A 15,000-nucleotide genomic window follows, 5' to 3' on the forward strand; every position below is an offset into this window, starting at 1 on the left:
TTTTTTTTGTTTTGTTTTATATAGGTGGAGCGCGAACGGACAAATAGCAATATACGTAGGGAAAGTTATTGTCGTCATTTCCTTTTCCCTTTTATCTTTTTTTATTTTTATTTTTTTTTTTTTTTTTGCCTCGGAAACAAAGGAAGAGTGAGAGAGAGAGAGAGAGACAGAGAGAGAAAGAGGAAGGGAGGAAGAATGAGAATAAAAAATATTCGTTCGCACGAGATAAAAGGTCCTAGCTTGTGTGTATTTTTAGGGACTCGCGAGAGAACGAATTGTTTTAACTGTGAAATCCTTGTTTTCTTTTTATCTCTCCTTTCCCGGAGTTTCTCGAGAATCAACAACCGAGTGATGTTCGATTCGGTGAAGAAACAATACTGTAAAAAAATAAGAGAGGCAAGGGAAAGGAAAAGGAAAGAGAGAGAGAGAGAGAGAGAGAGAGAAAATTTATTACATTAATACATATTAATAATAAATGTAACACGGATTAAAAAAATTTGTTGTAACAAATTTGTGTCGAAACAAATTTAATCGATGATTAGTGTAAAGATGTTAACTATATCTTCAGAAATAAAACAATTGTCAATAAATAAATTGAGTATTAAATTGAGATAATAAAACAAAAAATAAAAAAAAAAGAAAGAACGAAAAATAAAAAAGTCTCTACGTAGTCTACGACTATGTGATGTCTTTTAAATAATTGCAGGGGGAAAAAGAAAGAGGGACGAAAAGGAGGGAAAAGGTTATCTTAAGAAAAAAAAAAAAGAAAAAAAAACAAAAAAAAAGGTAACAATAGCAGTTGAAAATTTAGAATTGAATTAAGATAAACAATATAAAAAAGGAAATAAGAAAATGTTGCTCTTTATTAAGTAATTGCAGTACTCAATGAAAAAAAAAAAAAAAAAAGAAAGAGAAAGAGAGAGAGAGAGAGAGAGAGAGAGGTAGAAGGATTTTCTTTGAAGAAATGAAATGATTGAAATATATAATTCGAAGTTACATTAGGATAAAAATAAAAAATACAAAAATACAAAAGTAAATATATTTTGTTATTTTACGACAATGTACTGTGTATTAAATAATTGCAGAATAAAAAAAAAAAGAAGAGAGAGAAAGAGAGAGAGAGAGAGAGAGAGAGAGAGAGAGAGAGAGAGAGAGAGAAGAGAAAAGGTTTTTCTTAAGAAATAAAATGATTACAATTAGAAATTCAAAGTTAAATTAAGTTATAAAAAGAATAAGAAAATTTCATTATTCCATGACAATGTGCTGTGTATTAAATAATTACAGAACGATAAAGAAAGAAAAAAATAAAGAGAGAGAGAGAGAGAGAGGGAGAGAGAAAAAGTCAGAGAAACTTAAGAACTATCTCAAAAGAAATAAAATGATTACGATAGAAAATATAGAGTTATATATTAAGATAAAAGAGAACAAAGAAATGGAAAGAAAAAAAAAAAGAAGAAGAAAAAAAGAAAGGAAGAGAAGAAAAAAAGAAATACAAAAATAAATAAATATCATTACTTTACGACAATTTGCTCTGTGCCGTATATAAAAATGAAATAAAGATAGACATAGAAAGGGAGAGAGAAAGAGAGAAAGAGAGAAAAGAAGAGGATTATTTTAAGAAATAAAATGATTACCATAGAAAATGTAGAGTTAAATTAAGCTATATAAAAAGAAAAATTTCTTTATTCTACGACACAAAATGTGCTGTGTATTAAATAATTGTAGAACAAAGAGAGAGAGAGAGAGAGAGAGAGAGAGAGAGAGAGAGAAAGAGAGAAAGGAAGAGGAAAAGGGAGAAAAGGGAGAAAGGAGTCCTTTAAAAATTTGAAAAGTTAAAGGGATGGGAGAGCCGTTAAAAGCTATTGTCCCTCGCAAGGGACACTAGCTTGTACGGTATAATATCCTTTAACGCACCCGACGGAGTAGTTGAACTTTTTCTTTTCCTCGAATAAGCGACTCGAACTATACCAGTTATGTGTTCTCTTATATATACCGTATATACATTTGAACGACAACGGCAACGACAATGACGAGGACAACGAGGATCAGGATAAAGGGAACCGAGGAAAAGGACGAAGAGGGTAAAAGCTCTCAGCGAAAATTTAAATGTCCCCGAGAAACTCGTTAAACTAATAAGAATCCCGCCGCTTAAGCCAACGGGTCCAGTTTGTTCAACGACGAAGAATAATTACGTTGCTCTCGCGACAACACGAAACAACCAGCCAGCAGGTTTCTCTTCCGCTCTAATTACGCAACAATTACGTTGGCTAATTAGACGACTATGCGTGTTCACGACGATATCTCCACGACTCCCACCTACCTCCCCGGCCAACCCCCCCCAACCCCCCCCATCTCATCCATCAACTCGGTCAAACAATTTATTTTTGAAAAATGACAGTCACTGAATCATTCTACTTTCTTCATTTCATTCCCATTCTTCTTACCCGTATCTTTTTCTTTCATTTATCCATTCAATTCGTTCTTACATTAATCACCTTTTTATTATATCATGAATGCCGACTAATTAACGATATGACCGTATAATCGAACATGCTCTATACAATTGTCATTTTAAAGAGAAGAGGAAAATGATGAAGAAATATTTTCTTAGATTTATAGAGAGAGGCTCATATCTATATGTATATTAAATAAATACGTGTATTAATAAAAATATGAAAATATAATTCAATGGACATATTCGTTCTTCGATGTTTACATTGCATATACATATACATATACACATACATATATATATATATATATTTACTTTGCGTAAATATATCGATTTTCTTCTCTATCTTTTTTTTATTCCTTTTTTATATTTCTTTTTTACTTTTCAATGATATCTCTTCGATAAAAAAAAAAAAAAAAAAAAAAAAAAAAATAATACTTCGATATAAACGTACATCGATCTGTTTTCAACGTTCGTACGTGTTAAAAAAAAAAGAAAAAAAAAAAAGAGAGAGAAAAAAATGGAAAACGAAAAAAAACGAGAAAAAAATAATAACAATAAAAAAAAAAAAAAAAAGAAAAAAGAAGAAGAAACCTAGAATAAACATGACATAGAGTATACATCGTAGAATATTTGTCCATTTAATAATATAAAAATTTTTTTATTTTCCATTTAGAATATTATATCGTACGATTTAAATACTTTCGCGATATGTCAGAAATAATCTCTTATGTTGTGTGATTGTTAAAGAAAAGAAAAGAAAAGAAAAAAAAAAAAAAGAAAACCAGAAAAAAAGAAGGAAAAAAAAAAGAAAAAAAAAAAGAAGAAATTCAAATTTTAAATACCATATCGTATGTACGCTTGTACATGATCCGATTAACTAATTCTCTAACTAGTATGATACACACCATGAGAGCAATCTCGTCTACCGTGTATATGGATTTTATTTAAATATGAAGTTAGAATCGTCGACGTTATTCCAAATTTCGACGGTATGTATTTAATTATTATTGAATTTCGCGCTTACGCCGCCGTTGCGCGTGATAAATTTTGTAAAAGGATTAGAAATATATCAAGTTAATTGGAACGACGTGTTTACGTTCATAATAAATAATCATAATCTCTAACGGATTATCTTTGATCGATCTCTCGTCCATTCGGTTGCGTTCATATATAATATTCTAACATATACGTACATAAAACATGTCTATCTATGTATGTATGTATGTATGTATATACATATATATATACATATATTATTTTATGCGATATAATATTTGATTTAAATTATGTTTAAATCATGATTTCTATAATACACCACGTAAACAAAAGGATATTAATATGTAAAATAATATCATTCGTAATAGAATATTACACGAACGAATAGTATTGAAAATGTGCTCTTATCAAAAACAACAACAACAACAACAATAACAACAACAACAACAACAACAACGATAACAAACAATAAAATTACAATATAATGTATCATTCTCATAATTATTCTTATAGTTATACAATTATCAAAAAAAAAAAAAAAAAAAAATAAATGAATAAATAAAATGAAAAAGAAAAAAAAAGAAACAAGAAAATATGAAAGAAAAAAAGGGAGAAAAAAACAACATTGAAACAAATATAAATTATCGTAATTGTTGTTATTATATACTAGATATATAAGTATATATTTCGTAAATACACACATATATATATATATATATATGTACGCACACAAACACACACACACAGACCACACATCTATACAGATAGTATTTGATGGCATTAAAAGTACTTACTAAAAATATAATTGAAAATTTCGTATAAGAACACCCTTAGTTTTTATAGGGATGTCGTTATGGTGAGAATACTTTTTATTATGTACATGGTATATAATATTATGTACGTAGATGTGTACATAGATGTACATAGATATGTACGAACTCTTTCTCTCTCTCTCTCTCTCTCTCTTTTTCTGTACATACGTATGTAGATATATATATATATATACATATATATATATATATATTATTGAGCGTTTGCAGGCACGTGTATGGACATTTATACACGCGTCATACGTCCGTGATAGGCTCATCGTGAAAGCGACGGAAGTCGAGTACTCTCTGGACATCATTGAAAGTGCTCGAGGCAATCGCAATCTGGCCGACCCTTGTGCGTCTATTTCGGTCAATTTAACGCCATCGCGTGGACAATTGAAGCGGCGAGACGGTGTCGGTGGTGCAAAAGAATACGAGATCAGCCACGAGGCTATCGTATACGTGTTCTTTTATACAGTATCCCTCTAATCATTTCATTCTCTTTCTCTCTCTCTCTCTCTCTCTCTTTTTTTTCTCTCTTTCACTCTCTCTCACTAGATATATATACTGTTCCTCTCTCTCGATATATATATATATATATATATATATATATTTAAAAATTTTTTTTTTGTTAGGTTGGTGCAAGAATAATTATATATTATCAGTAAATCAATAATCATATATCAATAGTAAATATTATTAATATTTATAATTACCCATTGATATATATATATATTTATAATAAAAAATGAAGAAAGTATATATATATATATATATATATATATATATATATATATATATTAATTAAATTATTTTTTTCTTCTTTTCTTTTATTTCTTTTTTGTTTTGTTTTGATTTTTGAATCTTTTTTTTTTACTTTTTTTCTCTAAGAGACCACGAGAAAAATCGCGCGCCTTCTCTTCGTATCATTTTTTTCTTTTTTTTGTTTTTTCTTTTTTCGCCGTAACAGAAACACATAATTAAAAGTATTTAATTAATTTAATTAACGAATGGTTATATTCATCTTTCGAGATGAGTACGTTCTGGGCGGTGAAAAAAAAAGAAGAGAAAAAAAAAAAGAAAAAAGAAGAAGAGAAAGAAGAAAAAAAAAAAGGGAAAAGAAAGAAAGCTCATTAAGCCGATGGAAAATAAAATTCTCGTTCGAAGGAATTGGGAATAACCTCGAATCTGATTGTTGTTTTATTTTAATCGTTGAATTTGATCTGTTGTACGAATGAAAAAGTAATGAAAAAAAAGAAAAAAAAATATATATATATATATATATATAAATAATGTATCGATTTGAGGAGATTCAATCGATATTTTGAATTGTACGAAAATTCCAATTTAAATATATTTTGCTATAATATATATACATACATACATACATACATGTATACATGCATACATACATGGATACATAACGTATATAGATATTTTTTAATATATTTTCACTAAGATAAATATCCTTGACGTGTTCGATGCTTTCAGATATCGATGAGTGTTCTATCGAGAATGGTGGATGTAAGGAGGTATGCGAAAACACAGACGGAAGTTTCTTCTGTGCTTGCGACGGCGACGAAAAAGCTCTCTCGTCTGACGGAAAGACTTGCATGGGTAAGTTTCTATCTATCTCTTTCTCTCTCTCTTTCTCTCTCTCTCTCTCTCTCTCTCTCTGTTTATCTTATTCTTTCTCTCTTTTTTTATCTCACACAAATTCATTCTTTCACTCAGTCATTCATTCTCACGCTCGTTCACTCACCAATTCCTTCAACAATTTTCTTCTCCCTCGAATATGATTTCCACTTTCGTTTGACACGAAAAGGAAGGATTGGAAGGGGTTGTTCGAAGATGTGAGCGTGGGAAGGGATGTACAGAGAGAGAGAGAGAGAGAGAGAGAGAACATAGTAGAAACCCATACATCACTCGAGTCTAGAAATACTATAATATACGACGCTGACGTAAGAAGGAGGAGGGGTAGGAGAGGGAAAGGATAAGAAGAGGGGACGTTGTGAATGGTGGAGAAAGGTGAGAAGGAAAGCTTAGTTAGACTGTGAGAGAAAATATTTTTCCTTTTTCTTTCTCCATCTCTCTCTCTCTCTCTCTCTCTCTCTCTCCCTCTCTTTTCTCTCCGTTTTCTCTTTTTTCTTTCTCTTTTTCTTTCTGGATTGAATATGTACATCATATAATAACGTATCGCGAATAAATTTTCTTACAAGGTTCGTTTGATAAACGACGTTCGTGCTTTTACGACGAATAAGCATGGTACCGTGATCGAGCCCGTATAATCTAGAGATACAATATCTCTGGGGCAGTGATAAATTTTGTATTGCTACATTTAATCGATGCTTTTGATTCCTTTATGTATATATATATATATATTTTCTTTTTATATATGTGTATATATATATACATATATATAATCTTTTTCTTTGTCTCTTACTCTTTCAATTTCAATATGTCTGTATGCCTTTGAGTTCCTCTCGCTCTAATCGTTATCATTGTCAAAGCTCTCTTTGATTTCTACATAAATGTAATGAATGGTATTACATATTATCAAGTTTTAACAAAAATATATATATATATATAATTATTAAGGAGAAATCAATTATTGAATTTCATTACGAATTATATAATATATTCATTTGTAATCTATCTTCGTTTAAGAGAATGAAAGAAAAAGAGAGAAAGAAAAAAAAAAGAAAATAGATGAAGAAAAAATCTATTAATAATTTTCTTGATGCACCATACAAAAAGAAAAGATTTGCGATTGATATTAAAGATCATTGATTGGTAAACGTATTGAATGCTTTGACTCTATATGTATTTGATATAGAAATGATTGGGATATGGTGAATCATAACCGATGAATATGTTCGATCACTATTCATAGAGCGAGTAACGTGAGATGGGAATAGAGAAATGGAAATGGAGAGATTCAGTAGTGGAAAACGATGTTCCAATCGGATTGAACAGAAATTTGGACGAATAAAAAATGGGCAATAAATAATATTTCACAAAAATATTTAATATTTTGTCAAAATACGTATTACACATTAAAAGGCACTTGATGAATTTAAAGGGCTGAAAAAAAAAAGAAAAAAAGAACGGACGAGAAAAAATTAATTACGTATTTCTTTTGAACATCGACACGTTCATAATTTTTGTTTCCTGTTAGCTACAGATATATATTTATATATATATATATATATATATATATATATATATATATAATTTCAATAAAAAAATAGGTATATTGATTATTCGTGATATGAAAGAAAAAAAAAAAGTAAATTGACGTGCCAATCGTATGATGTGCCAATCAAATATCAGATAAATTCGTAAAAAAGAAAGGAAGAAAAAAAAAAAAAAGAAATTTATTTCGTAAATTCAATTTCCCCATTTGAGATAATCGAATTTTTCGGTGAAGAACGTGACACCCTGTATCATTTTATCCTTTCTTCGCAGATATAGACAACGTCGTATGTCCTCCATTAAATCCTGCGGGAAGAGGCTATCTAATGTGTTCCCGTATGGCCGTACCAAAGTCCTGGCGAGGTAGACGTAAGATCACTAATCGACCTGGAACTAAATGTTTCCTCAAATGTCCCCATGGTTATCAGCTTCATGGGGAATACGAACTTACGTGCCAATCGGATGGCACATGGGACGGTCCAAAACACGGGGAATGCGTTAGTGAGTAACTATTTTTCTTTTTATATTTTCACCATTAATAGTCTTCTTTTCTTACTCTTTCTTTTTTTCTTTTCTTTTAATTTTTTCTTTCTTTCTTCCTTTTCTTTTTTTTTTCTTTTCTTTTTTTTTTTCTTTTCATTTTTTTTTAATCACTTCCTTCAGTTTATATCAAGCATGCAATATTACAGAATACGTATAGAAACGTATGCACATGCAAATGCATACACAACTATTGTATATAGTTCATTGTCCATTGTATGAAAAAAAAAAAAAAAAAATAATAGAAAAAGAAATGAAAGCAGATGGAAGTCATTCGAATGAAAACAATTGCTATTAAAATTTTACAAAAGTTTTTTCGATACTGTACGAAGATGCGTCCCTTCCCCTTTCCCATAGATATTGTTAGTTAAAGATGAGTATTCAAAAAAAGAGAGAGAGAGAGAGAGAGAGAAAAAAAAAAGAAAAAACAAGAAAAAAAAATCGATGAATTCTTGTTTCCTCTCTTTTTTCTTTCCTTTTGTTTGTTTGTTCGTTTGTTTTTTTCTTTTTTTTCTTTTTTTTTTTTTCTTTATTTTTTCGTCGTTTGTTTGAATAGCTCCCTGCCCCCTTCTTGTTTTGCCCCTATTTTTTCGTCATATCGGTGCACAAACACGCACGTGCGCGCGTGAGAGCGCTCACATACGCACAATATGCACACACAATTACACAATATACACGCATACTATCTATCTATATATATATATATATATATATATATATATATATATATATACATATATATATATATATACACCCGATATCACACAGTTTACAGAAACGTTACGCGATACCTATTCTGGATCGAGTTAGCCACGGTCAGCGTGTAGTCATAGCCGGCGTTGCATACGAAAATAATCGACGACACAAGGCCGGGCGATATTAAATTTTTATCATGGATCGTGTCATCCAGATGCAAGCGGTCGATCCTATCGAAAAATAGAAAATGTTCGACGTCGAGGCAATTTCCTCTTTTTCTGACTCTACTTCCTCTTTCTCTCACTCACCCTCTCTCTCTCTCTCTCTTTTTCTTTCTCTCACTTTCTCTCTTTTTCTCTTTTTTCTCTTTCTCTCTCTCTATCTATCTCTCTCTCTCTCTCTCTCTCTCTCTCTCTCTCTCTCTCTCTCTCTCTCTCTCTCTCTCTTTCTTTCTCTTACCTTTTTCTCGAATTTCCGTTGTAATAAAATTTCCTGTAACGATTGATCATCTAATTACGTCAATTTTCAAGAATTCGCGATAAAAAATTACACGAATTTAATACGTAGACACACAAACACACACACACACACACACACATAAACATATATGTATATATATACCTACCGTACAAGTGCAGACACATTTAATGCTTTTTAAAAATTGATCTATTGATAATTAAATATTTTATATCGTTATACAAAACAACAACGACAATAATAATAATAATACGACTCACCATTATAAAAATTAAAAAGTAAAAAAATAAAAAAAAAATGGTTAATGCATCTGTTATAAATATCATACATGGCACAGGTATGATACTTTTTAATATCATAAAATGAAATGTTTCAATCTTATCGAATAATTAATCGGAATTGTTACGTGAGATAGATATCATGTATCGTATTTCGATGATTTTATATCTACTAGGATATAGCAAGCCAAGATTGGAATGTCCAAAGGATGTCGTAGCAGAGTTACCACCAGGACGAGACGAAGCTTTCGTGACGTTTGATCAACCTTCGACCGATCTCGATTGGTTTCGTTATGTACGATCGAAACCTTCTTGGGGTACTAGATTGGAAGCCAACTTGAAAATTGGCACACACGAGGTCAACTTTTTCGCAAGACACCCGGTATCGAAGAAACAAGCGAGTTGCGTTTTGCGTATCATCGTAAAAGGTAAAATTCATTTATTTATTCTCATTATTTTTCTTCGTTTAATTATTTATTAAATATTAATTCATTTTATTGAAAAACTGACATGACAAATATTGAAATTTTCTCATTTGTTATAGTTAAATGATCGAAAGAAATATTTCTTTCTTATATAAAAATGATAATTATCTATGAGAAAGATTATCAACGAATAATAATTTATTTATTTATTTATTTATTTATTTATTTATTCGTTCGTTATTCATGTGATCACGTTCATTCAAAGGACGTAAAATAAATTCTTTCGTTATTATTATCTTTGACGTCTATTATTATTCTTTTTCTTTTGAATTAATATATAATAGCCTTGTCTAATTCGTGATAGCGATTTTTTTTTTCGTTTTTTTTTTCTTTTTTTTTTTTTTCTTTGTTTCCTCGGTAATCGATTGGTCACGTTAATTTTACCAATTATACGGCTAATTCCAATTGGAATTAAACGTTAAGACGTAAGAAAATATAACCGGGATTATTCGAGTTAATTCGAATAAAATTGAGTGCAAAGTGTCGGATAACGAAACGAATTACATATTATCGATAATAATAGTTTAGGATCAAAAAGGATGGACTGTATAAAAAAAAAAAAAAAAAAAAGAAAACGAGAGAAAGAAAAAAACAAAAGAAAAAAAAGAAAACTGACGTTTTCGTTCTGAAAACTGACGGTACGTATGACGAGTTTTATACATACTCTATTCGTACGTTCGTTCTCCATTATTTTATCCGGTTATACATATCGTACATGCATGCATGCAGACAAAGAAATAATTTTCAAGTAACATTTTGTTGAAGAACAAATGTCTACGCATTGATAGTCAAAAATTTGATGAAATGTCTCTTTTTTCGTGTATAGATACGCACGTATGAAATAATCTTTGCTCGTTCTGTAAATATTCTGTAATGAATAAAATTTCGAAAGGGGGAAAAGAAGAAAAAAAAGAAAAAAAAAAAAAAAAAAAAAAAGAAAGAGAACATGAAATGAAAAGAAGAGAAAAAAGTATTTCGTAGTATAATAAAGAGTCAACACGTGTGTATTCGAATTTTTTGTAATCTCTCGTTTTAACGAAAGACATATATCTACGAGTACGTAGATTTTTTTTTCTTTTTTTTTTTTTTTTTTCTCCAAATGTACATACATTACATACGTTATAACGTATTATTTCTGATTGGTATAAAATCCACGTCTAAACGGATCCGTACGAAATAATAATAAAAAAAAAAAAAAAAAAAAGAAGAAAAGAAAAAAACATTCCACTCGCTTATCACTACTCTCGAATATCTTCGTTGTTGAATACTTTCGTTAGATGGGCGAAAAAAAAGTCTGCTGAATGAAAAGAAGAGAGTGAAAGGAAAAAAAAGAAGAAGAAAAAGAACAAAATCAAGAGAAAAAGATAGAAAGCAAAGAGGATAAAGAATTTCGTTGGAAAATAATGACTCAAATAGTGTGTGTGTGTGTGTGTGTGTGTGTGTATTCGAATTTTGTGCTATCATAGATTTTCTTTTTTTCTTTTCTTTTTTTTTTTTCTTTTTTTTTTCGTTTTGTTTTCAATGGACTTTCGATACAACACATTATCGAAATATAAAATACGATATAAAAAAATTCGCGCCTAATTAAAATGGATACACTTTTACGAAGTATTTAGCACGCTTATGCAACCTCTCGAATATATTTTGTCGTTGAAATTTGTCGTTCAAAAAAAGAGAAAAAAAAAGAAGAAGAACAAAAAGGAAAAGAAGAAAAAGAAAGAAAAAAGATCGAAAAAAAAGAACGACAAAAGAAAAAAAAAAAAAAAAAGAAAGAATCCAACGCAATAAAGAGTCAGTTTATGTATTCTCGAATTTTTTTGTAATATCTTGTCTTCTATTTTTTTTCTTGTTTTTCTTTTTTTTTTTTTTTTTTACTTTTTCTTCTTTTTCTTTTCTCTCTCTCTCTCTTTTTTTTCTTTTTTTTTTTAAATGGATTTTCGTTCTAACACATTACTTCGCGATCGATATAAAATACGCGTCTAAAAGGATCGGTTCGAAATAATAAAATATTCAGTTCGCTTTATACCACTCTCGAATATTTTTCGTTGTTGTGCGATCTCTCGTTCGACGAAAAAAAGTTAAAAAGGAGAAAAGAAAAGAAAAAAAGTGCAGAGAAGAAAGAAAGAAAGAAAGAAAGAAAGAAAGAAAGAAAGAAGGGCAAAAAAAAAAATGAGAAAAAAGGTCGAATGTCATTTTAAAAAGACACTTTTAATATAATAACGTTTACGTCAACTATATTCCTCATGGTTCTTATTCGACCGTACATATGTACGTACATACGTAAGTGGTTTGTAACATGTGCACGTGCGCGCGTGTATGTACGAACGAGCGCATATGTGTACGGGCAGGGTGTCTCCTTAAGACGAAGAATAGAATGCGTGCACCGGTGCATAAAACCGTGCCGTGATATGCAAATTCGCGAGGACTCGAGAATAGTAAAGTTACTATGTAAGGGTTGATGTTCATACTCAAAGAAGAGTCCAAACCCCTTAATCTCGGCCACCGAACGCTTTCAAAAGGATTTAATTAAATGCATTTCTAGAACATGCCTCGGCACAATGCCGGGCAACGAACGAACAAACGATGAAAGGAGGAAGAGAAGAGGTGGATCAGCTGGGGTGGTGGGTGGTTTGGATTGGGGGGAGGGAGGAAGGGGTGGGAAACGGAGAAGGATTGTTAAAGGATGGGAAGAGGGGAGAGAAGGTTGGAGGTCGAGGGATGACGAGGAGTAAAGAGGGGAGGGGGATAAGCATTGCTCGACCGCGAATCGGATAATTCGATGAGTCTAAGCAAACGCGCTCGGCCAACTCGACGTGGCCGGATGTTAGATTTCCTCGAGGAATTTCTCCTTCCCTTCCCCCTCCCCCCCTCCTTCTACCCCAACACCATCACCATTGCCACCCCAATCATCCTCTTACCCTTTCGTTCTACCATTCTCGATCTTCTTCTCTTTCTCTCTCTCTTTATATGTATATATATATATATATATATATATATATATATATATATATATATATATATCTGTCTGTCGATCCATCTATATCTATCTCTATCTCTTTCGCTATCGTAAAAATATATAACGCCTGGTGTGAGTAGATTTAAATATAACATAGATAACTATCGTGAGCTTATAGGAGCTTCAAAAAAACTTTTTCTAAAAAATTCTGTTTACACCGCATCAATCCAATCTCTCGATCCAATTATTTCCATGTGTATATATATATATATATATATATATATGTACACACATAGAAATATATATATATATATTTCGTTACAAGCAAAGAAGAGAATTTTTCTCGAAACGTATAAAAAAAAAAAAAAAAAAGAAAGAGAAAAAATAGGCGCACAAATACTTTCTCCTTTTTTTTTTTTTTTTTTTTTTTTTATAAATACCACTAGTAGCTACGAGATAAAGGAAAAAAGAAAAAAAAGAAGAAATAGGAAGGATAAAGTAAAAAAGAGAATAACGAATGAAATAAAATGCGAAATAAAAAGGAAAAGAAAAAGATAAAGAGAGATAGAAGGGAAGATGAAGAAAAAGTTACGAACGTTAGGAAGTCACGAATATTAGAAAAGTGACAGTTGGGTGAATGAATAAGGTTTAAACCGAGTTTATCATCGAGAAGAGGGCAAATAGAATGTGCTTCCTTCTTCGTCTCGCTTTGTATCGTTTCAAAGGGGGCATATAATGTCTATGCTTTGTAACGAGAATGCAAGAGATGCGGTCGACGCATGCAAATTTCCTCTCCCTTTCTATCTATATCTCTTTCTCTCTCTCTCTCTCTCTCTCTCTCTTTCTCTCTTTCCCTTCCTCTCTTTCAAAGTAGTTACTCTTGGTGAGCTCTGCGATTTAATTAAATACGTCACCGGGTGGATACGGTTCGCCGCAACGAAGACCAGCGATCCTCCTCAAGCTACGATTTAGATAATTCGACGAGTCTAACTAAACGGTCCATTAATTTTCAGTTCTCTCTCTCTCTCTCTCTCTCTCTCTCTCTCTCTCTCGTTTTCTTTCTTTCTTTCTCTCTTTCTTTTTTTCTTCTTTCTAAAACACAAGTTAACTATTTTTTTAGATACTAAAACGGAAAAAGAAAATCTACTCTTTAACTGTTACACGCACGTTCCCTTATAGAAAAAAAGAGAGAGAGAGAGAGAGAGAGAGAAAAAATATACAAATCTATTACGATAAGAAAATCTAAATTTTTGAAATATGTACAATGGATGACTTACGAACGCTACGATAATTTCGTTTTAAAACTATCCTTCTCTTATTCGATCGATTAAAATATACGAAGATTCGATTGAACAAATCCATCTACGTTACGAACGACGTTGTTGTTATTTCATTTGATCACAAATATAGTTACGATATTGATATTTCCTTAACGAATATACATATCTATTTGTTATCGAAAGATATTATTTTCTATTCGTTGATAATTTTTATTTTTCCTCTATGAAAGAAAGAAAGAAAGAAAGAGAGATGAAAAAAAAAAAGAAGAAGAAAGAAAAACAAAATAGAAAGAGAAAAGATTCAAGCAATCGCAATGTTTCGATATCGTTAAATATAAAGCTTCAAAAAAATATTATATTAAAGCTTTTCAATATTCATAAACTTTATTGTGTCGCGTATGTAATATATTTACATATACATATATATATATATATATTTCTTTTATTATTTTGAAAATATATATTATATTCTCAAAATAATGATATCGTTGTTACGAACGTTTAGATAATTTAAAAATATTTTTTCTCTCAATACGTGATGAGCTAGTTGAAAAATAAAAAAATCTTCTACATTGAAATCCTTTTTCTTTTTTTCTTTATCGGCAAACTAATTCGTACTAACCAATTAAACGTCTCTAAATCCAACATTCGAGAACGACCAATCACAAACGAAGGAAAGTTTTCGGTGCAACGAGACGAGGAAAGCTTTTCCACGCTTCGTTTGATCGTGCCGACGACGAATTTCCACAAAGCCCCTGCGTTGCTACTGCTATTCGTCGTTCCGAGTAGTACGAAAGTTTAAGCGCTAAGGAGCCTCGTTAGAGCCACGA

General features: G+C 30.8%; 1 protein-coding gene across 2 annotated transcripts in view; it reads left to right on the forward strand.

The window, feature by feature from the left end:
- Window positions 1-15,000, forward strand: part of LOC118445150 (uncharacterized) — a 61,611-nt gene that overhangs the window by 40,255 nt on the left and 6,356 nt on the right. For both annotated transcript variants that reach the window (XM_035874195.2, XM_085655663.1), the window contains 3 exons: window positions 5,755-5,880; window positions 7,732-7,959; window positions 9,626-9,877. In XM_035874195.2, coding sequence (XP_035730088.1) covers window positions 5,755-5,880; window positions 7,732-7,959; window positions 9,626-9,877 — 606 coding nt within the window. The remainder of the gene's footprint in view (window positions 1-5,754; window positions 5,881-7,731; window positions 7,960-9,625; window positions 9,878-15,000) is intronic.

Source organism: Vespa mandarinia, chromosome 3 (assembly GCF_050613455.1).
Source record: "Vespa mandarinia isolate Hongniang chromosome 3, ASM5061345v1, whole genome shotgun sequence".
Taxonomy (NCBI): Eukaryota; Metazoa; Arthropoda; class Insecta; order Hymenoptera; family Vespidae; genus Vespa; species Vespa mandarinia.